Here is a 25,209-nt window from a genome sequence, read left to right on the forward strand (position 1 = left end):
GTGTGTGTATCGTCGCGTGCGTTCTCACCGGTGTTCTTCAAGGTTTGACGCGTCTCGAACGATCCTTCTTGCCGAGGAATTTTTATTTTCTCACTTCGAACAAGCTTTCTCCGCCGTTGTCGCTTGGCAAGATAGATTTTATGGATATTCGCAGAGTATTTGGTATTCTTCCGGTGAAAGGAATTCGTTGTAGCAAAGATCGTGGACTAAAGGGTGCTATCTCGCCGAATTTGAGCTTTGGCGCGAGATCAAGCGATGTATCGAGTTTCTGGGATTTTTAACGATGAGAATAATCCGGTTGACAACGTCTCTCGATGAGACGAAGCGAGTTCCAAGCCTTGGGAAATTTATGGCCAACGAAGGAGCAATCGATACGACGTTTTACTCTACAAGCTTAGGAATTACGCGTTCCAACGTTTTTCGAGTTTCCATTTCAAGAAGCTTTTATGTTTCTAAATTGCAACGAAGGCTCGGACAACTCCATGATCCATAGTCTTCTTCTAAACACGAAAAAGCAATCGATCTGGCATGCCAAACGTTACGTATCTCGATCGATCTCTTCTTTCCACCGATATCCGCAAAATCTAACTAAACCAATGAAACTTACGAGCGTGAGAACTTGAACACGATGAAACGAACGACTCGAGAAACGTCGATCGTCGGTTTCAGCCAACAAGAAGCCGAGGTGAGTGATAGGAATTCCGAGGCAACGACGAGCGAAACATCAATTTGGCTCTTCTCGTAAATGAAGAAGCGTTCAAGTCGCGTCAAAACCGTCCCGGAACGATCGACGGATCGTTCGCGAGGCTGAATTCCACCTACGCACGGTGAGGAGAATCTTGAAGCGCGTGCTGTCGGACGTCGACGAGACTCGAATCGGATTTATCGAGCGCGATCTCGCGAGATGACACGGAGTACGCTTGGAATATAATATATGCATCTTCGAGGGGAAAAACACGTTCGATTCACGTTTTTCTACGCACGGACTCGTTATCGCCGCGTACGTTTACAGGCTGCTTAACCAGCTGGCACTTTTCAGTGACCATTTTGTATTATTGACTTTTCGACGTACTTTTATTCTCCATAATGGAGTCCCTTTTTCGAACGATCGATTATTAAATATAAACTCGTGTTTTTCGCGCGACTTTTTCATTAGCTCGCTCGATTATAGAGAACGTTTGTACATAATTGGTGGAGAATAGTCTTCGTGTGCTTTATGGCCGATCTTTCGTATCCTTTTCTCGGTTTTTTATACGCGTCTCGTGTCAAGATTTATTATCGGTCGGCAAGGTGTCGGGAAAATCGAGGGATTCGAAGGAAAATTGGTACAGGTGATAAAACGCCCTTAACCGATAAGAAAAACCTTTCGAGGCTCGATGTTTCGTGGGTCGTGGAAAGAAGTTCTTTCTAATAATTGATATAACAGTAGATATAAATCTTGTCTAGAATTTACGTAAGTAGAACATAGGATTAGTATCGATGATTATATTACGATTTAGTTAATTAACATTTTTAGCGATTTTACTCCGTTTATTGTTCTTTTTTTTTCTACGCGTTTACCGCGGAAGGAACAGCCTTTCTCAGGAAGAATGGGAAAAATGTCTTCGAAAAGTATCAATAAGTAAATTACAGACTGGATTATCGATTACGTAGATATCTAATTTCGACTAATTTCCATCGGATGATCAATCAGCGATAACTTAACAACATTAATTGGATATAAATTCGCAAATGGAAATGGGAATCCGATCGGGTTGCAATCGACGAAATTACAGCCTCTGATGAACTTCCACTGATACCTGTTCATTTTATCAATCACAGAGTACCCCTTACTAATTAATTCGATTACATATCATCAAAGAATTCGAAACTGCCTCTTTCGATTCTGTCGTATTTTCAGATTTTCACCGAACGCTCTTTTACGATTAAAATCCACGAAAATCGTTTTATCCGCGATGCAATCTTTTCTATATTACATCCTAACAGGATAAAAAACAAAAAAGAACAAGAGGAAGTAAGAAATATCGATAACACGTAATTTCCAATTAACCAAATATATCGAACGTATCTAAAATCGCCGATATCTCCAATCGCTTAAAATATTACCACAAATATTCTCAAGCTAAACTTTTTAAATATATCGCGAACGTTCATGATATTTGTATGTATTTTTCGATTCGCACGAAGACTATTCCAACCGAGTCTGATTCATCGTTGCTTAAATCTACATACACATATACGTGCGCACACAGAGACACATATACACATGTAAGATTGTTTCCACGAGTTGGCAATTTCTGGCCAGCCGCGTCCTCGCGAGGCTCTCGGAAGTTCGACGGCAACGGAAGTTGACCGAGGAGACGATCCACCCGAAGCTTAGTCAATTCCCCGTGCAATCGCGCCGGTTTTATCGTTGTGGATCAGTCTCCACTCTCTTACTCCCCCTTTCTCTCTCTCTCTCTCCCTCTCTCTCTCTCTCTCTGTAAACGCACAAAATCCCCTGGAAAACCGCAACGGTAGATCCATCTCGATATGTAGAAACGATTATCGAACACTGTTAACGTTTCTCTGAATTGCTTCAGAGATAGTTTTAGGGACACTGACTCTAGTATCGATAGCGTTGGACTTTGATGTAAAATTGTAACGACGCTGGAGGAGGAATAGGAGCAATCTGATCTCGTAATTGTCTCACAAATTCATTTGCGACAAATGTGAAATTTTGCCTTTTTATTTTTAGTAGCGAGATACGTCTGCAATAGGGTGAGAATTGATATTTGGTTGAAATTTAGATCTATAGAAACGCTGACGCTAATTAAAACGTCATTGGCTATAATATGGAATTTGCAAGCCGCAAGAGAAAGGACGATTGAAATTCGACCATTTTTTGGAAATACTGAAATAGGTTTCGAATAGGAGATGAAAGATATTTGTTGGAAATTGAAACATAGATTTACAGAGACGTTAATTAAAACAGCATTGGTTGTGGTATGAAATTACAAACGATACCGGACGAAGACTAGAAAAGAGTGGATCGCGACTGGGAAATTTATTTCTGGCATAAAGATGGAATACAATTGCGACGGTTGGTTTATAGATCACGCGGTCAAATCAGCGTAGAAAAGGAGAAAAACAGATGTTTGTTCTGTTAATTTCTTTCATAATCGATTTAAGAGTTGTACGATGTAAGAGAAGTAAAAACACTTGTCCGATTATTTTAATCTATTGTACAATATCAGCGAAATTACGAATAGTAATGGAGATTTTGGTGGAGATTTAGGTGCGAGTTTCTAACCACCTGTTTCGGATTAACCGAAGCTGACCCGGAAAATGAGATTTCGCTATCGATTTATCACCTCTACCCCAAAACTAAACCTAACACAGACCTAATTTAAACCTCATTCATTAACCTGCGTTTCACCAAAGTGAAATACGAACTAGCCTTTTAATAACTTCCAACCTGTCTCTCGAATTTAAGATATACTAATCTATTGTTTACTAAAAAAAAAAAAAAAAAAGTCGACGATGAAAGCTAATAAAGTAATTCGTATCTCTGAAAAATTCGGTGTGGAATACTCGGCAATCGGAAAAATTCGTCATACGTCTCCAAAGAGGTCGCAGTCTGTGAAAACTTTCGAGCGGAAATCCGCCCATCTGGAAACATCGGTTCCTCGCGATCGAGCTAAAAATCTCGCGCTCGAGGACGCGTATTCCTCCTCCAGCTGCATAATTCGCAGCAGCAAGGACGAATCGAATTCCCCAAGTGAATCGTGTTTCGAGAGCTTCGCGCGGTTTCGCGACATCCAATGAATAAATTAGCACAGTCTCGAGTTATCACAGGGCAGAGGATGATCCGGCAAATCCTTCGTCTCCGTAGCTAGCTTAATTACGCCGCTAATTGAACGTCAGACAATCGAGAGAAAGAAGGAAGGAGCGAGTGAACTGATCGTTCGCGACGATATCACACAGCGAATCGTCTTTTCTTTTCTTTTAGAGCCGCGGAGAGCAAACGAGACGATAAAAGAAGGAAACGCGCGACGGTCGAATGAAACGGCTATAGTTTCTTATTGTACGATAGAGAAGCTGTGTTCTAGATTGGACGAGTAGGTACCTGTGTTTTGCTTCTCGGCCGACCCCTCAGTGCCATCCCTTAGCTGTTAACTTATTATTCGTAGAGATTAGGTTTTATCGAGGTTCGAACGAGCAGGATAATTCGGTTAGGATTTTATCGGTAAGTTTCTGCGTTTTGGGAAAATTGCGGGGAAATTGGTGACAGTGGAGTTTCGATCATCCCGCGTTTCGAATTATAAATTCTTGGAAAGTTGCGAGTTTTGGAGAAGCAGCGAAATACCGAAATCGTCGAAGGAACGAACGAACGTTAAACGATAATTTATCTTTGCATTTCTGGAGATAAAAATCGCTGAGATTGAAATTTTCGTCGTCCTTGCTTTCGAATGAAACTTTTCCAGAGATTTACGTTGCGAAAGAGGAAAATAACGCGGTGAAATCGTTCGAGCGAATGTTCGACAACTTATCTCGCTGTTATTTTAATAATTTATTTATTTAGCTGCGTGTTTTTAGGATTTGCGAAAGTTATTATTAACAGATGATGTTGGTAGCTTAACTGCGTTAATAAAATATCAGCGTGAAATTCTATATGAATAAAGTTACGTAAGTAAACAATCATGGTATCGAAAATTTGAGTCACGCGCGTTGCACTTTGTCAACGGATTAATCGGCTTTGCGTAACGGCAGCCAGCTCACACAATCGACATTGTTTACCCAATCCATATTCGTTGGATCGATGGTCTTTTTCGCTTTGTTCTAAAAAGAAAAGCTGGACGGACAATTTTATATCGAAACCTATAAAAATAGTCAGTCGATAAAACTCGCAAAAGCTTCCATATTTACGAAATACCATTTCGGAAGGTTCGACCATAGAATTTACTTCCTTCGATCGCTCAAATAAACAACGAAAGATAAAATTATCGTACTCGTCTACCATCTACTCGTTTATTATCCTACGATCGTAAAAATTCTCCAGACAGAAATTAAAATCTAATCTTTAATTCTCAATTCTATTCGAATAATAATTCGATCCTACAAAACTCTGCATCTCCGAGCTTATCCGATCGCAAAATTTCTCCCATCGATATATATTTGCTGCGTTGTTAAGAAAACACAAAACTAAGGGCGACAGGTGACCAAAAGACGTCGAAACTCGTTTCTGCCGCCAGTTGATCTCAACGATTTTCCCAAAGAATGCGGAAGAATCGCCTGATACGGTATAATAAGCGTACGTCTAAGTTCTCCTTCTAATCATACGTTTACGTTAATTTAAAGCGTCTGTCTACCAAGAAACAAACGAGAAAGTCGAGGATTTACGCGCACGAATGAAACGAAATTGAAAGGAAACGTAAAGCTTCGTATTGTGCTTTATCTTTCATTTTTTCCCCCTAAAGGTAGCCCGCGCGTCGCTTTTATCGTAACGCGAAACGATCGAAGATAAAATGGCGTGTAGGGTCGAAAGGAACAATCGAAACGATGAGCACCCCTTGATAACAGCGGACGAACGATTGATAACGTGGAGTATCGCTTGCCCCGCGCGATCTAGAGAAAGAAAGTAGAAAAATGGAGAATTATCGATGATGTTGAGATTGTTTGTCATAGTATATGCGTTATCATATATATAGTATCGCGATATATAGTATATGAATGGTCGGACTGCAAAATGACCTTGGCTGCAGAGGATGGGATTGGTGAGTTGATGGAGAAAATTCGATTATAGCGCGCACTGAAAACGAGCTTCGATCCATTAAGGGACAACGTTGCATTCACACAACGTCGTTTTTCCGTCAATTTACGTTGTTGCGTTCCGGTGTTTTCAACATTGAAGTTGCGAACCGAGATACCAAAAATTTATTTCGTCCTATCTACGATGAAATATGTAGGCCATACAACTTTACGAGGGTCGAGGAAGTCAGAAATCTTCCCGACTTACGTACAGAGATCCGATTTTCGTACTTTTACGAATTATCTATCATTGTAATACGCTTCTCTGTCTATGTCAGGCGAGGTGTTTAAATTATTCGACGATTATTTCAAGATTCGATTATTTCAAGATCTCATTCGATGTTATTTTCCTTAATCGATGTTGATCCTTAATCGGTTGATCGAGCAACGTGTAGAAAACGGAACGTAGATTCTGAAGGAACAACCATTTTTTCTATTCTTCTTCTACTTCCCGGTATTATAAAGGAGGGAAAATGGAGCGCGAGACGAGATGAGAAAATTTGGGGAACGTTCTTTCCTTTTCCTTTTTACTCTTCTTCCTTCTTTTCCATTTTTCTCCTTTTTTTTTTTTTTTTTTTTGCAGATTTAGAAGAAAATAATTTAAGACAAATGATTTAGATGAAAAAGTTTGAGGTAGGCGAACTGGATTCTTCTGCTAGGGACGATCTTGAGATTGGGACGAGCGAGCGAAGCTTCTGGGTAACGAAAAGATTGGGGGATTTGAGCGACTAAGATCGAATGAAAAATACGTTTTCTCGGAGATTTCTTGAGAAAGAGATTCGGTAGAATTCAAGGCGACCCTGAGGACAACACGTAGCATCGAGCGAATCAAAATTTAACAATGGCGAGTCAAATCTTTAGACGTTAGAAGATAATTAAAATTGGGGAACGTGAACGAGAGCAAGTAGTAGAAGTGGCGGTATCTGTGAAACGAAACTGATCGCTCTATTCGATATTTTCGATCAATCTCAAGATCCTCTTGCCAACGTAGCATCAGTCACAAGAGCTAAGAGTACGAAGTTCCATGAACGAGTCCCCTGGTTTCTCATCTTCGACCACGTCGTCTTACCCTAATCCAATTCTTTCTCATTGTCATTGTTCTTCGCCGACTTCATTGTATATCGTCATCCATGCGTCCTGCACGATGGCATTTTGTGGCACGACGTCTGTTGTCGATGGAGACGCACGCACGCGTACGAAGGGAGACAAAAGAGATACAACAAAACGAAGCTAAAACAAAAGTAAACGAAAATGAAAAACGAAGGGACGAATAAAATTGTGTACCAAAAGGGGTTGTCGCGTGCGCCACGTTATTTCAAAAAAAAAAAAAAAAAAAGAAAGAAACGAAAACAAAGGAGCTACCAACTATTAAAGATTGCGGATATTTATGCAAATCCATATTTTTATTCGTCCGATTGAAGATGAATTATTAACGGGATTTGTTTCGCTTGGTAATTACGTATTAAAAATTACGTTACGTATTACTATTATTATCAATCGACCGTGAATATTTTATATATTTGCGCATGTTTACGCGGTTTTTATATAATTCTATATTTTCCATAAACGCATAAAAATCCGCAGTTTACTAGAAACGAGAAAGTTAAAGGAAAATCCCATGAACGCACCGATAGCCGATTTCCCATGTTTCACGTGTGCGTGGAGCGTTCTCGCTCGAATCGAGGATATAAAAGATGTTCTAGAAAACGTTCCGAGTTTTTTCAATGATTCTCGATGAGCATAGGATATAAAAGAAAAGGAAAAAAAACGATATCTTCTAAGCTAGGCTTAAGTACGATTCTGTCTAAAAGAAAAATAACAAAAAGGTCTGTCTATCTGTCTCTCTCTCTCTCTCTCTCTCTCTCCCTCTCCCTCTCCCCCTCTCTCGCTCTCTTTCACACGAATATAAGAAACACATACAAACATACATATACATCCATACCTTACACACAGTCACAAAACATACGAATTCTCTGGAAAAAAAATATTAAGCTCGTAGGTAAACCAAAGATAAGGAAAGTTCGGTGTTAGTCGTTAGGAAAGCTCATTAACACAACCGGATATTCATCGTCCGCCTTTGATCGATCACGTCTTTTAAAAGCAGAATTAATACTCGAGTCATTACCGAGGAGCTGCAGAGCGAATCGCTCTAACATCGCTCCGATCAGAGAGAAAAGAAAAAGAATGTGAAAGATATAAGAGAATATAGTATAAGCACGTTCGATTCTTGTATTGTATTTAAATGAGGGGAGGGGCCATTTTAAACGTCGTCGAGCGAACGACGACGACGCGGTCCCCCGTTTTTTAGCCGTAAGATCGTACGAATCTTGTTTCCGTTTCGTATTACTAAGAAAGAAAAGAAAATATTATTCGACGAAACACAGCGAAACTTTACGATTCGCGATCGAAATCGTGTGAATTTCGGTTTTCGTGTTATCAACACGGAAGAAAGAAATTATTCGACGACGAGATATAGCGTGATCGTGCGAGTTTCGTTTAGTTTCGTATTGTGTAAAAATAAAAAAAAATAAAAAAAAGAAGAAAAGAAAGGAAAAAGAAAACTGTTTAACGAGAAATACAGCGAAATTTTGTGACTTTCGTATTTTTTCTTTTTTCTTTTTTCTTTCGTTACGCGTAAGTAATTACGGTGATTGTCGTTGTTTCTATTTACAAAGAGGATGAAACGCGGAGACGATCAGACGCCGAATTCTCGGAAATCGTGTCGTACGTGTGTACGTATACGGCACACGAGATTGTCATCGATACGTTTGCCGTCATGTGTACTATCATATACACCTGTCCAAGGACAGTAAGTACGCACGTACGTATGGGTTCTTTCTCACACCGAGTGATTCTAATTTTTAAGCTAACACACGAGCGTGAGTGCGCTACGATATAAGTTCTAAGGTTTTGAATATTGTACTACTTATGAATTCACTGTCAAGCCGTAATATGTATTATATGTTCTTTTGTAAGATCTAAACGATAAATAAATAAATCGTCGAGAAAGAAGAACGTTGTGAAAGGTATATCTTTGCCTGCTGGAATATCGATTACCTTCGAGAATGAGAAAATCATTTCCAAAAACATGTTTCGATAACTTTTCCAGTTATTATCCTTCGTCCGTCTATCTATGGACTTTACTTACTACCTTGCTACTTATGGCCGAAGCAAAATATTATTTTTACCTTTTCTACCGTATCTTTGCTTGCCTTTGTTATCTCGACAAAATTTCATTTCATTAGAAAGTCTCGAACAAGAGGGACATCGACGTTTCTCATTTTTATTTATAATTGAGAAAGCTTTATAGATACGCGTGTATATTAGAAAATATTACGATACGATAGAATCGATTTTTAAAGCTTAACGCGCGACAGCAAAATCAGTTGTTCGCGAAATTGTATTAACCTACGCGCTTTTAAATTTACTATTAACTCGTACATTTATACATTGTTGCTCTAAATTGACAGAGATGTCTGGATTCTTAAGAGCTTCGCCTTTCCTGGTTATTGCATTTCCTGCTTTGTAATTTCCTTTTTTAAGATCGAGCAAATATTAAACGGAAGCAATTTAACGAGATCAAAGGTCGTCAGTGGCTTGATAAGAATCGAAGCGGAAAACTGGCATACCAGACGACCATGGGATGCGTCTCTTCCTTTTTCATTGCCATTTCGGATGCATTAGAAAGCAAATAAATAATAAAATTAGTAAGTCGTACGTGATTCTATAGTCTGTTTATCCTACGACGAACGTGCATTCGCCAATTCCACGTCTGATGCGCGTTTAAGTGGCATATTTATTCCGTGAGTCACGCGACTAATTTCGAAATAATGGTAACACATTAAATCTATAGCATTTTCGTTTAACCTCGTTAAAATATCTTAAAAATACTTATCTATTAATATTTTTGTTCCCTTGGTTTTTCGATCGCTACATAATGTTTATATTTTTATTTAAATACCTATGTATTACACGCGATTTTTTATCGGTTAAAAAGACATTTTGGCTTTAACTCGGCAAACTCTGAAACACGCGATAATCGACTTCCTGCGACTCGAGCGAAGCTGTCCTGATTTTAGCTGTTCGTCGCAATACATAATCGTCTGGGTATACACGATCACCCATCGATTCGTGTTCCAACGTAAATCGATCGCGTGTCATCCGTCGGCATTGAACGACTGTTTGCTCCGAGTACGTGCTTGTCCGTCTTCGAGAGAACAAGCGAACGATTTCGTGCGATACCATCGATCTTGGCGAAAGTTTCTCCAGAAAAAGTACACCTTGATTTACCCGAATTTTTCAACTTATTCTCCCTCATAAATCTATTTTATCGTTCGCTTCTCTCATCTTTCCGACTTCTCCTTCGTTGTTTTAATTTTAATTCGACAAAATTTAGCAATCCTAATTGTTCGTAACTATAAATGGTGAAATTGGCCGAGGCATCGATTCGCGAGTGGCAAACGAACGACCGGTTTTAGCGTGAATTTAGAGCGAACGAGAAGTAGCCGATATGACGGCATAAATTACTACGGAGTGGCTCACTTCCATCCAAGGATTTTCTACAGAGACACGGTAAGCACGCTGGGAAATGTGTTCCCGTAAGTAGCTCATAAATATAATAAATATCTCCGTGTTCGATTACCGGGCCAACGATGTCGCGAATTTATGGATCTACATCGATCAACTCCGCTGAATTGCCTGTTTTCCGCTTCATAGAGAGAGAGCAAGGGAGAAATTCTATCACCTATAGCTCTACGGTTACAATCCATGAAGCAATTCTATGGATCTTAAAACTCGCTAGTGGGAAACCTGGGAAATTTTCTATGGACGGTGACGTTTCTCACGCGGAACTAATATTATTCCGGTATCGACGACTCCACAGAAACCTATTCTATATCAGTTCTTCGAGTTCTCAACGACAACTCTAGAAAATTCTATAGACGTTGAAATTCCTCCTTGGTGGGAAAAATACTTGAAGATCGTACCAATAAAATTCCAATATTTGTAATCCTTAAATCTTGAATCGGATTTCCCTCGCTCGATCGACTAGAAGCTTCGTTAAACTGTAAATTACGAAATCTCGAAATTCGTTGCTCGTCCACTATCCGTTAAAGATTCTGCTAAATTTCTATCGCAAGTAGAATCAAATCTTTATATTTCGTAATAAATATTGATATTTCGCAACAATAACGTAAAAGAAGATCGTATTCCATTATACTTTTCGTAATCGTCCTTAACTCGAAAAAGTTCTTACACGCTAAATCGTCTATCGCAAGTAGAATTAACTCTTTATATTTCTTCGCAATCGATCGACGCTTATTATAACTGTAAATTACGTAATCTCGAAATTCGTTGCTCGTCCACTATCCAAGTTATAAGATTCGTGATTTGCTTAACTCGAAATTTCTATTTCGCAATCGTTAAAATCGCAACTCTTTATATTTCGTAATAAATATTGATATTTTGCAACAATAACGTAAAAGAAGATCGTATTGGGAAAAAACAAGATAGTAAGTACTATGAAATTTACTTTTACTCGATATATTACATCAACGTGATTTGCTTAACTCGAAATTCCTTAAGTTCGTTATTTACACGCTAAATCGTCATGCTAAGTTTCTATCACAGGTAGAATCAAATCTTTATATTCCGTAATAAATATTGATATTTTGCAACAATAACGTAAAAGAAAATCGTATTGGAAAAAAACAAGATAGTAAGATGAAATTTACAAGAATTATACTTTCACTCGATATATTATATCGTCGTGATTTGCTTAACTCGAAATTCCTTAAGTTCGTTATTTACACGCTAAATCGTTATGTTAAGTGTCTATCGCAAGTAGAATTAACTCTTTATATTTCGTAATAAATATTGATATTTTGCAACAATAACGTAAAAGAAGATCGTATTAAAGAAAAAACAAGATAGTAAGTACTATGAAATTTACAAGAATTATACTTTTACTTGATATATTATATCGTCGTGATTTGCTTAACTCGAAATTCCTTAAGTTCGTTATTTACACGCTAAATCGTTAAAAGTTCGAATAAATTTCCACTGTAATCGGATTTGAATTAAAAATCTCTTACATCTCGGTCATCGGAATTACATCGTTACGTTATGTATCGCGTGGTTCTGGTTTGTCTAACTTGAAATCCACCTAAATCGTAAATGTACCTCCATATAACAGGAGATCTTTAACCCCATTACTCGTGGACCAGACTGTGCACGCATCGAGCGCTACGGAGATTAAGTGAAACCAGACTCTCGAAAGCATCAACACGCAGAACGTCGGCTGTAAATTACAGCGAGTTATACAGGAGGGAGCTAAAGCCGCGGTAATTGGTACGCATTTACAGATTCGATTTAATTTATCTCAGCTGCGCATATCGATCTCCCCTGCTCAATTAACGATACAAGTATAATACCTCGAAACTAACCGTATCGAAATCGCAATCATCGACTGCAAACCAGACGTTTCCACGTCGTAACGATCTTCACCTCCTAAATGAATCGTAACTCTGTTAGCGACGTTGTAACGTTGTTTTCGATATCGCGCGTTATTACGAATAGCCGTTGCGTTCAAAATGTCCACGCTCATAGAAATTCAAAAGATTTCGTAGAATTATCGTTTAGCGAGTTAACGTTTGCGAATTGACTCGAGGAATATTTGATATGTCGTTGGAAATATGGTAAAAATTTCATGAAATTTTGTGCGCCAATGGATAACGAAGGACACGAAGTACTTGATGTCGGAGTTTCTGAAATTCAGAAACGTTAGATTCGACGTGTAGTTGACGATAAATATGTAAAAAGCCATCGTCGCGCAAGTATCTTGCAACGGTATTCTTTCGCCTCGAGAATTTCTCCGTCTCGCAGCAAGAAACCTTTTCACTTGCAATCATTCTTGGAAGGATTTCTCGCAACACGCGCAATGCAACTCCATTCTTCTCGGCCACTTGTTAAAAGCGTCTAAAAGGGCCCTTTTATAATTCACCTATTCCCAATGGCGCTGCAGTTAGAAAAGCATTCTGCGTCGCTAAGAATTTCATTAATTTCCTTCCCCCTTTTTTTTCTCTTTTCCAACCAAACGTTCTTTTACGATGGAGAAATCGAGCTTCCATTTCGTTTCTCTTGGAAACGAAACGATGTAACTTCTTCAGAAACGGAAATTTTATCGAGGCAACGGATGAAGATAATTATTTGCCGCTTTTTTTTTTTTTTAGAAAATCAACAACGCAACGAGATACAAAGCGAAGTATTATCGTAGAGAAATAATTACAACTATCAGCGAGGTAAACTGACACGTGTATACAGAGAGTGTAAAAAATATTTTCAACAAATATTTGAACAAAAATTTGGAAATATTTGATCACACTGGAAACAAAAAATGTGCTTACACGTACCACCTGCGCCTGTTTAAACACAGCTTATAGTTTTTGTCTTGGAAATTTTCTTCCATCTGCAATTTCCGATTCGGTAAATATATGTATATCGCGTGACTAATCTTGTATAACGTGTATAACCATTGAATTTATCTTAACGAACAACATATTGCGTTATAAATAAAATTGTATAAAAAAACTCGTGATTCCACGAAATTCCACTTAGGAGGATTAATATTACGAGTAAAATTGTACTACGTTCGACATATTTAAAAGAACCGTGAATACTTAAAAATCCTTTCGTCTACTTCATTTAGAAGCACAAAAATTATTTAAACCGCACGGTATTCTTTTTCGTATCGAGAAACTCGTATTACGTGTAATAATTCTTTCTTATATTTTCAACCATTTACGACGTGCTTCCAGTATATCTAGTTACAAAAGAAACACCCTGTATAGAATGAGATTGAAGAACACGATTACGATAGAGACATCTGGCACGGAGGAAACAAAATGAAAAATATCGAGTAACGGCGTTCACCTTTTTCATTTCGAGGCTCGTTGACAAACGTCGAAAACACTCTCTCGTTGAATCGCTGCATTTGAAGTCGCGGTTCGAATATAATTAGCCACGAACGATTCGCGGATGAAAGACCGGTGGTTTCGACCGATGGCGACCGCTCGATTGCCTCGATTCAATCTCACTTCCGGTAAATCGTGCCACGACTGTGGATCCGTGGAGAGAATTTAAAAAAAAAAACCTGCTGAAATTCGCGAGAAAGATATGGACCGCGAAAAGATGTCATTTGACAATTTTTGACAGCGACTTTTTCCTCTGTTCGTTATAATGCAAGAAATTTGAGGAGGATTAGAAAAATAATTTTGAAAATGGCATCACGAACGATCCTTGGAACGTTACAATTTGAAGAAGTCGTCGGAATGTTAGAATTTCGAAAAATCCTTCAAGTATGAAAATTTTGAGAAAATTGGAAAATTGTTCGCAATGAAGAAAATGGAAATACGATGCTAATAAGGTGCGTTCGGGCCAAAGGAAAATAATTCTGCCGTGAAAAGCACGTATTATTTCAAGAAATCAACTTACGTAAATAATAACAAACGTAATAAACGAAATTACATGAATTCACATGCAAAATAAATCTCGTGATATTACTGTAATAAAACATAATAAATATAATATAAGTGTACAAGGTTACAGATAAAAAAAGAAAAATTCTAAAGAAGGTTGAATAAGGAAGATTCAAAGGACGTTAAATATTTCGTTTCGAAAGTTTCACGATCTCCTATTTACAGGGATGAAAGTTGCATTAACGATCCGGAGCGAACGCGAGTTTCACAGGAAAGAAAAGCAAAAGAAATAACATAGCGCAAAGGAAATCGTTAGGTGAAAGAGCGACTAGCCAATTAATTTATCATTGAACGATCAGTCGTCGAACACTAGTCCAAAAATCCCAAAAAACGTATGAACTCGAGTGCATCTAGCATTCGTAGCTTCGACATGCACGTTCTCGTTCAAGAAAGAAATCTTCCTCTTGAGCGAAAAATCTTCTCGTCCTGAACTTCCATCCCGACTTCGTCCATGTTATTTCCACCATATCCATCGTCTCGTCGTCTCGTTGACCTTCCCTCGCCGTTACACGCGTAACACAGCGAGCCAACCACTCGTCTTGCGCGTCATTAGCGTCCAGAGGACTGGACACAATAAATCCTCATTCTTAGCCGGCCTACTTTCAATTAGTAAGGCTAATTGTCGGCGATGATACAGTAGCCCGAGTGGTATCGCGTTTCAACTTGAGAAATTCAACGCAACGCCGTGGGATCCTTGCTACCCGCCTATTTCTGGAGAACTAAACTGCCTCCGCATGGTCATCCACGCAGAATTATGTAAAAGGACCAATTATCGCTAATTCACGGAGTTTATATAAACCTGTTGTGCGTTCTTGTCGGATTACTGTCGTGTTTTCTGCTGTTTTGTGCGCGGAAATCGTGTTCTCTTTTCATTTTTCTTCTGTTTTTTGTGTCTACGGAAAATCGGCGGAGATTCCTTGACGAGGCGACTCGAGGTTCGAGATTAGTAGACTGCGGCTGTTGATGCGTTTATGGAAGATTTGATTGTGTAAAAACGTGGAGAGTGTGAAGAACGAAAGGAGAAATAAGAATATTATAAAGATTAACTTTAAGAGCGTTTTTCCCTTAGAGCGTGAAATTTCTATTTAAATTCTATTTCTTTAACTGCGTCCGTTAATGTAAATAGCCCGCAATCTATCGATTACACTGGACAACGTGGATTTGACGGTTTGGTCGAAAGGGTAGAAACAAAGTGGATAACGAGAGAACCGATCGGTAGTTTGGACGTTTGGCAGAAGAAGTTTATTTGATTAAACGTAGAGAACGATTGACCGGATAAGTTAATGACCGAATAAGGGCAGGTTACCGTGTATTTTGTTCTCAGTCTGTTGCGTATCGTAGATTTTTCAAGGTAAATTTCAGGCTAAATTTTTTCCCTCTAAATTGAGATTTATTTTGTCGTTAGTTACATTAATGAGAAGGTATTTGGAACAAGGTAGCTGTACGAAACGCTCCATAAAAGGAAATTAAGCGTTGTAAACGTTTTTCTGACAGACAAGGAACGGGATTAAAATGTAATTTCTTTCCTAGCTTTCTGTATTCTATTTCTGCAATGAAATTTTCCACTCTTTAGGATCATGCTTTATGGCGACTGTAAAGTGTATCATAACCTATCGTAGTATCATAGTGTCAGTCATAATATGCTACATCGTTTCAAATAATCTTCAAATATCTTACCAAACGATTTAGCGAATTTCATTGTAAAAGTTTCTTACCAGCGGAGACAAAGCAAACTGATTTAGATAAATACAAATAATCAACGGCGTAATACGCGAAAGTGACGAGAAGAAGAAGAGGGATGACGATAAATCGAATGATTTAAACGAGTCCGTGCGGTCGTTCAATGAAAAGGAAATTCGATTTCTTCGCTGTGCGGTCAAGGAAATATCTCGTGTGAGCCGAGAGGTTCGTAGAGAAGCAAATTGATTTTCGTGTACCTTATCCAACCCTTGCGAAGACACGGAACGGTCCTGGTTCGCGAAAAATAGGGGCGAAAAAATGAAGAAAGAAGGGCGGCGGATGCTAGTTACTCGAGCTCATCGTTATTCTAAAAAAGCATCCGCGAGCTCTAAGATAAATCGCATAATTTATGAAAGCAGCTTCCGTATAATCCTCTGCAGTGTCTGCAGCCGTGATTTGCTTCTGTTTCCATCGGAAACCCATTCCACTGGCAGAGTTTTCCACGTGGAAATAATTGTGCCGCTCACAAATCAAGCCCTGCCCTCCTTTCGCCATAAAGGAACGACGATTGAGACAAAGGGATTGGCTTGTTTCTTTCACGTGTTAGCAGCTACTCGCTGTGCAAAACGAGGAACACAGGTAATTTTGTGTTTCTTCGATGTTGGTTCCTTTGATACTAATTTTCGCATCGAATATCCCTGAAGTACCTGCCGCAGTATTTCAAGAACACGGAAGAACGATTAATTTGAGAAATTTTTAAACGAGAGCATTAACGATGGAACTAACAGAATAGTCGGAATAATCGAATGATTTCGATGAGAATTTTTCATGATCCGAATGACTTTCTGGAAAGTATACGGATGATAGTTTGTTTTCTTCTTTTGCATCATATATCTTATCGTGTGTTTTTCCTTTTGATTTGATACAAACCTTTTACTTAGAATTCTAATGTTAATAGAGAATTGTTTTTAGCGCTGATTAGGATAAAGAGATTGGCTTGGTTCTCCGACATTCTGGCATTCGTTTGTTATGCGAATCGACAGAGGAAATTTCTTTTTCCATCGATGCTAGTTCCCCCAACGCTAATTTCGATACTGGATATCTTTGAAATAACAAGTATGTTCGATTTAAGAAATTCTTGAGTTTCTGTCGACTGTTAGAGTGGTGAAAATTACGAGTTTATAATTTTTCATAGGAAATTTGTAGATTCACAACGGTTAATTTCTGCAGATCTCCCTGTCCGTGTCGACTTTTTAGTTTCCATCGTTATGATTGTAAAATGATTTGATATTTTTAACATCTGCACAACGGTGGAATATTTCTGGAAGAGTACACAGATAGAATAACATTTTTTCATGCTTTCTAGGCGTGGAATTTTTTTGTAGTATGTTGTAAAAAAATATAAAAGATAGGAAAAAATAATTTTTAGAAAAAGGGGGACAATTTAATCAAGAGTTGGCGAGTTCCTCTATTCTATTCGACATACAGCAACGTAATACCTGTTTTTGTCGGGTATTGATTTTTATGCGATTTAAAAAGAAAGGAACAACAGAAGAGAGAAAGCAAAATGGTAATAGCAAGAGAAAAAGGAATGTTTTGGGTAAAGGTTTGAGTTACGAGTTCCATATTTTTCCGGCGGGCCGGAATCACGCAAGTTTTTCAGCCTCTCCAGTCGATTTTCCATTGAATTCGAGAGCTTCCTCGCATACAGATATCGATATTTTTCTTTTCTCTCTATTTATTTTTTTGTTTGTTTTTTCCGCATTGTACGAACGATCGAAGGAGGACAGTATCTAACGTTTCGCTTCTGAGCGCCATTAAAATCTTCTATACAGTAAAAGCGTTTAAATAATGAGAATTCGAACGATAGAAATTCTTATTATACTTTTAATAAAAATAGGTCGCAATATCTTCTTTTGTCCTTGTTTTAAGCCATTAGGGATTGAGCAATAAAATAATACAGAGAAATCGATTAAACATGATATTATCGAACGAACAACGAGCGACGAAGCTCTAAGTGTTTGACAATTAAAACATTTTTTAAATAAGGAAATTAAAAAATTGGCCAGTTGGAAGAATAGTTAAAATTAATTGATCGATAAGAATATCATCGATTAAAAATTATTTCTACAAAGTTATAATTATTATCGTTCGGTCGGTTCACCGTTGCGTTACAAAAATTAAACAGACGAGATACGCTAGTTTTTAACTATAAAATATTCGATTGCGACGAGTTAAATGGTCGTGTTGTTTTCAGAAAATTACAAAGAAATCTATCATCTCTTTTCGTTATTCCGTATGAAGTTGTTCACATGGGATCGTTCAGTCACGATTTCATTCCTAATACATTCGATTGCTATTTCGTTTGACGCTCGCGTGACACTTTTTGCATCGTCGACGAGAAACCGCCTCTCGAATCGTCGACGAACAATCGAACGTTAGTTTGCGGTTACGAGTTAATCGCGTAATAACAATAGCCGATTGACTTTCCGCTTTATTGATTGTTCGCTCGCTGAACGAAAACAATATCGTGCGATTTAAAGCAGAGAAACGTGAAAAAGGTTGGCAGGAAAAGAACAAAGTGAATTAAAATTCAAGAATCTTTGCAGAGAGAATTTAATAGCAAGTTTTACGATACTCTACGTTTTTTAAATATGAAATTTCCGATTTTCCCAAAGTATTTGAATCCGCACAAACACTCGCAGTTCACGTTCCAGCTAAGATTTAATTCGATCAAATTTCAGTCTTAAGCGACTTAAAGGAGAATTAACGCTAATTCCACTACTCATTGCGCGTTAATTAATCACTGGAACTGCTAGTACGCGGCACGAACAACACGTTCGAGAAATCGTTTGCCGGCCAAACGTGCCACGATGAAATATTAGGCGTGAACGTTTTCAACGATCCTTTCCCACTGAAACGTACGAGAAATCGATTAACACCAGGCAAGACTGGATAATAACGTTTCTGTCGAACGGATCGCCTCCGTTGAAAAACGCTATACGTTAGCTTCGCGACACTGTTCGCGCGTCAAACGTGTCGGCATTAAGAGAATGGCGTATATCCGTTGGGGAGATTTAGACGACGAGGTCAATCAGGATCAATCGTGTTGTAATTGGATCGTCCATCGTAGAAACGGATAAACAATATCGGGAACGAGCCGATATATCGGCCGAGAATCGTTGATTTCACGACAGATACTTTTGTCCCTCTGTGTGTGATTCTTCTACAAACCGCTGGGTATATCGCGAAACTGTCGTTCGTGTGTTTATTGGGAAATAGGTTTTGATGGGTTACCGATACCAAACCAATGTATTTTTAGGTTGTTACGGTAATAAGCGTCGTCTCGGAACAAATGGTATCGATAGAGGTGTAATTTGTCTTAAAATAAATAGTTTTATTCGAAGAAAAAATCTTAATTGGAACTTCTTCTTGCGATCGTGTTAGCTTGTATTCTTGCCAAATAAAGAATCCATAGATATTTATCTTCTTAATTTTTATTTCTTTATTTTTCTAAATTTAGAACTTGATAAAATTGACAATAGTATTGTATTGTAGAATATTAAGTATTATAAAATTATTGTGATATAAAATATAAGCCTTAAATAATGTAACGAAAAATTGAGAAATCTATCCTTTCTCCAAACCGTTCGGAGTGATTCACAACCTCGAAAGACAAGAATTTATTCGAACGACGAAAAAGTCCTTTTCAACGCGCGCGCCCAACGATCATCGTTACGTCGTTTACAGTCATCGTTGCATCGATCTTTGCCCCGACACAGTCATTCGTCAACGTCGTTCGAATTAAGATAGCCTCGTCGGGGAACACGATCTGCTCCATTTAGACGAACAGTTCTTGGCGAAACGAAATTGTGAAACAATAAAAAATCTGTCGCGTCAGGCGAGAACTATGAGTTGATCGACGGCCAGTGAAGGGTGAAACGAGCTTTTTGCAACCGGCCGCAAGTTACAAAGCTATCTAAATCAAAATGGTAAAAATATTGCCTGAACGATGTCGCCGCGAACGACGCTGCCATCGTGAAATTCGGATACGAATCGCTTCGGTGCATGATCGCAGCTTTCGATCGATTTGCTCTTCGTTAATCAGTCTTTTTCCAAGCATGTGCACAACGTGATATTACGCGTAAAGTTACGTGATAAAAGTGGAATGAAGTTTCTTCGTGGGAAAGCTTTCTTCTTAAAAGAATTTAAATTAAGAAATTATCTTCATCGCGAGATATCCAGAAGAACAAGTAATTCAAGGATCGAGTTAACTCGTCCTCTTTGGTTAACAGGTTATTCGTCGAGCGATTTCGAAATCGAAAAGTCGACGAATTTTCGTTTACAATTTCCTCCATATAGAGCAAGATACGAGTATTGGGGTCGGCGAGTAAAATAAACAACGAAATAACTTCGAAAAATAGAACAATTGTACGATAAAATATCACATAGCCGTCATAGAGCTATACTCATTTCCTCCTTCTCGATATTTTTTCTCGCTAAACCTAAAATATTAGGTTGTCCGAAAAGTGTCTTTCTTTTACAGACACGTCTTTTACAATAATGCATTTTTATATAAACATGAGACCTAATCTGTCGAACGTTGTGATCCTTATTTTGATAGAACAAAATGGATCACACGTAATTCGATAAAATAATATAAAATGGAGAATATCGTGCATCCATTATTTCCTTATGAAACTAAAGAAACTTTTCGGACGACCTAATACGAATCATTTCCTCGTTCTTGATATTTTTTCTCGCTAAACCTAAAATATTAGGTTGTCCGAAAAGTGTCTTTCTTTTACAGACACGTCTTTTACAATGATGCATCATTATACAAACATGAGACCTAATCTGTCGAACGTTGTGATCCTTATTTTGATAGAACAAAATGGATCACATGTAATTCGATAAAATAATATAAAATGGAGAATATCGTGCATCCATTATTTCCTTATGAAACTAAAGAAACTTTTCGGACGACCTAATACAAATCATTTCCTCGTTCTTCCATTATTGCATCAAAGATTAATAGTATAATCTCATAATACGCACCGAGTTTGGTTATTCCGTGCAAAGTTCAGGATCGAATCCTAAAACGTAGAAACTCGATCGACTCGAGTAGCTGTATCTTAGCTCAGGGAGGCGAAAAACCTGAAGCAGAGCGAAATCGTCGATGAAATAACGTCTGCGTGTACGTATCGGGTTCATTAATTTCATTCTTGCTGGTTGCGCGTTTCCCGCTTGCAATTATCGGCGGAAAATCAGCATCGAAAGATAAAACGATAAAAACGGATGGAGAGTGACACAACTGGCAGCGACGCGACTGAAATTTCAGCTTTAACATTATATGATATCATTAAACCGAGCAACATCTATCTGCATCGCTCACGCGCACGCAATTTGCCTTACAAATATTATCTCTGTAAACGATTAACGAATTATCGAGTTTTCCATCGTACCGCGCTTGCAATTTTTCTGCTTAAACCTTCGAATAATTGCAAGCATTATTTCCCCTTTTTCGTCCTAGAACATTTTATATTTATAACGCCGACTATGTGCAATCTCACGAACCGTTGTATATTTCCTGACGATTTTTAAGAACAGATTATGAGAAAATTTCGATCCGTTATTGCATGTACAGCTGCGATACGTGTAACGGTTTGAGATTGTCGAGGATATAGCAATTGCTTATTGGAATTTCTGTTTATATCTATATTTGCTAATTAATTTGGTCGTAATATAATAGTGTAAATATGTTTATGGAATGTATTTGCTGTCTTGTAGCGGAACTTCGCTATTAGATTATAATTGATACGCAGAATGTGTAGTATGATTGCGATATCGAATTATCGAGTGATTCGTATTGAACGGATTAATAAAAGATAGAGAATGACATTTGTTTGAAGTAGGACTTTGTTGGAAGGATCGATTTTTAACACGTATAGTACGAAACTGTAGATATTCTCACGAACAGATAGTTAAAAATGTACTTACAGTCGCTTAGCAACGTCTCTGCCATCGTATTAGATATAATCGTAATAATTAGTCATTAATCATAATATTATTCGTGAATTATGTCCGGAACTTTCCTGCAAACCTTCGCAATTATACTACTCTTGCATCCTCTCTTCTCTCTCTCTCTCTCTCTCTCATTTAATTACCTTCATACAATCTCTCTACTATTTGCCACATCTATAATACCGTGTGACTTATAGAAATGTGTGACTCGAAGAAATGTAACGAATGCTTCGTAACAGTAAACGCAGAACACTATTTTACGCAGCAGCACGACCTACACCACTCGCATTCTCAGCTCTACATATGATAACGGGACTGCAAAATGTTTATGCACTTACGACAAATTTGAAGATACAGGAACATACTCGAACGCAACGTAACAAACGAACAAATGAAAAATATGGTATACAAAGTTATATAAAATATCTGAAATAAATAAATAAAAGGTTTTAATCGAATTAAGTTGCCTGTATCGAAGTTACATGGATATTCGCGGTCTGATAATAATAGCAAAGTGTTGCTTGTTCCACGTAGCTAAGCGATCTACGGTAAATAACATTAATCGCTTTAACATTTATTCATAAACAAAGGTCATACTTAAAAAACGCTTAGACACGTACCCGGCAAATAACGTTCAGCTTACAAAAGACGTCTTAAAACGTCTAAAGCCGGTTATTAGAGCTAATGTTAATAAACATTTATCCAGTTTCCATTAAATCCTTGCTTCTTTCATTAGGGAATGTTCTCCGTGAGTGGAAAGCAACAAGTATGCCAGCTGTTCTTCGTCCAAGTCATCCTAATCGTCCTAATGGGCGCGTTGATGACGTACGGACCCGAGGCGGACGCTAATTCGCTAAAAAATCACGGACAGACAGGTCTGTATGAGTTCCATAAGAGAGTGCATACGAGCGACGAGTTATACTCGACGATGTAACTTATCACAGCGGCCAGCACGCCGTTATTATCGTTGAATATGTATCTCGTGACGTCGCGTCGAAAAATATACACGGTCATTGTACATTAATTTTGGAAAATTTTCATCCGTGATTCTCTTTACGATCCAATGATTACGACGCGAATAAATCTTGTGCAACAACGAGAATACGCAAATAAATGCGAATAACCTGATTTTTCTAGCACATGAGGTTCGTAAATGTTAATGGAATTGATAATACACGTGGAATTTGAATAATTACTTTTGGTCCTTTACGAAGCTTTTTTCCCCGTAATGATCGAAACGTCGATTAATCGTAAAAAAGTCGATAAAAATTGGCGAGATTAAATAACGTAGAAAATTTTGTGATACGTAAAAAGAGGTAACACGGAATGTTCGCTTTTAGTGATTTTATCGAATAGCGTATTTTGTTGGTGGCAAATTGATCGTGAAACTGCAGAACCATCGTATCGCAAAGGGTTACAATTATCACTTTTTATCATTTACATAGGCAAAAATTTGATACTTCCAATCCAATGACTTTCCTTTGTAAGCGTTAAGTATAGAAAGTAATTAAATATAAACGGTAGTACACGGCTTCCTTTATCGGTCTAATTTTGTCTCGGTGAAGGAAGAAGGAAAGCATCCCAAGACGAAGAAACTGTCGCTTCTTCCTTCCTCCCTTACCATCAATCTACCATTATCTCTAGGCAAATTACAAGATACACCGGGTGAAATCAAACGAAGAAAGGAAAAGACAAACGAACAAGATCCAGGAAGCAAACAATTACTCACCCTCGTCTCTGTTTCTCTTTACTTTCCTTTTTTTATTCCTTTACTCGGTCGTGAATAAAGTTGCACCGTGTCGTGTCGCGATAAATTGAGAAGAAAACGATCTTTGCGTCGTATTTTCCTTAAATATTGTTTCGTATATTTCGTATATAATTCTAAATGACTGGACTCGTTTTCTTTTTTCGGTCGCAATTACAAAATATAAACAGATCGAATTTCCATAAATATCCAGAGTTGAACGACGAGTCGAAATATAAATGGAACTTGTACGTCGAATATCATACAGTTCGCGTTCCATCGGTCTAAATCAAAGTGTCACGAGAAATATACTGTTCTAAAGATCGTTAAAGTAACTTCTCTTGGAAGCATCGTTATCCTCTGGTAACGTTAACGTAGACCACCTTGAGCTACGTATCTTGAGCAACGTTCGAAGAGCATCGAAGGAGGAAAAGCGAAGAACGTTTTCCCGACGAAGGGAAAGTAACGAGAAAAGAAAGATGTCCTCCGGCATGGATCCGGTGGATATTCATAAAATTTCCACACCGTCGTGGCGTGCATATAACTGAAGGAGTAATTAAACTTTCAGGCGACCACGGCCGGAAGCACGTCAAGAAACCGGATACGGACCCGTTACGAGTTTATCCGAGTGAGTATCCGAACGAATTTACTTAATTCCATATTTATATTCGCCCCGTGAGAAACGAATCCCGGAGAGCTCTGTCTTTGCCTTAACGAGAACGAACCTCGGCCTCGACTTTGAAGTCTAGCTTGTAACAAGTTCGGGGTTTATGGCTCCTCCACCTGTATACGCTATACTTTGGCAAACGGGGAATATGCAGAGTGTTAGAATTATGTTACCGGCCGCGTAGCATACGATCTTCTTTCATAAAAATGCTGATCTCGGTTTTATATGCAGCTTTTGTGCTCTTTGATTTATAACGCAGAAGTTTCTGATTAGTTTCTGTATAATTATTAAGAAATTATGAAAACTAAAATGCAAGTACTATCCTCTTAAATCTGCTTTTCTACCAAGAAAGAAGGAACTACGTGATGTTTGAAATGGCTCTCGAGTTCTCTCTGATTTTCGTTATTTACAAAATAATTATATACGATCGCAAATATCCACATACGATATTTCAAATAAAAAAGACACCGACGAGCATGTGAATTTAATCGTAAACGAAAGTTAATGACGTCGTTTAAAAAGAAAAGGGGTGACCTTGAGCTTAAAAGAAATAAGGTTCTATTGTTGGGATCTACTCCGTCTATCTGAATTATCTAAATTGCACGAGAATAATTGATAACATATTCTCGTATAATAATTCTTCGCTTGAAACGATATTAACTCGAGTGATCGTTTCCTGCAAATCTCAAAAATCCGACTAACGCGTCACAGAATTTCGACGTCGATAGACCAAACTGGTCGTCTGCTTAATAATAAATCCATCCCGGTCA

General features: G+C 38.1%; 1 protein-coding gene across 5 annotated transcripts in view; it reads left to right on the top strand.

The window, feature by feature from the left end:
• The first annotated feature begins 9,974 nt into the window (after positions 1 to 9,974).
• The window catches only part of LOC117234011 (ammonium transporter Rh type A), a 43,950-nt gene continuing 28,715 nt past the window's right edge, over positions 9,975 to 25,209 (top strand). For 2 of the 5 annotated variants that reach the window (XM_033494805.1, XM_033494809.1), the window contains exons 1-4: positions 15,140 to 15,259; positions 19,755 to 19,996; positions 22,765 to 22,903; positions 24,341 to 24,400. In XM_033494805.1, coding sequence (XP_033350696.1) covers positions 19,994 to 19,996; positions 22,765 to 22,903; positions 24,341 to 24,400 — 202 coding nt within the window. In that variant the 5' untranslated portion in view covers positions 15,140 to 15,259; positions 19,755 to 19,993. Of the gene's footprint in view, positions 10,363 to 15,139; positions 15,260 to 19,754; positions 19,997 to 22,764; positions 22,904 to 24,340; positions 24,401 to 25,209 lie in introns of those variants that run through there. The other 3 variants (XM_033494806.1, XR_004493463.1, XM_033494807.1) reach the window with 3 other exon arrangements.

The sequence above is a fragment of the Bombus vosnesenskii genome, unplaced genomic scaffold (assembly GCF_011952255.1).
Source record: "Bombus vosnesenskii isolate JDL3184/JDL3185 unplaced genomic scaffold, Bvos_JDL3184-5_v1.1 scf7180000013302, whole genome shotgun sequence".
Lineage (NCBI taxonomy): Eukaryota > Metazoa > Arthropoda > Insecta > Hymenoptera > Apidae > Bombus > Bombus vosnesenskii.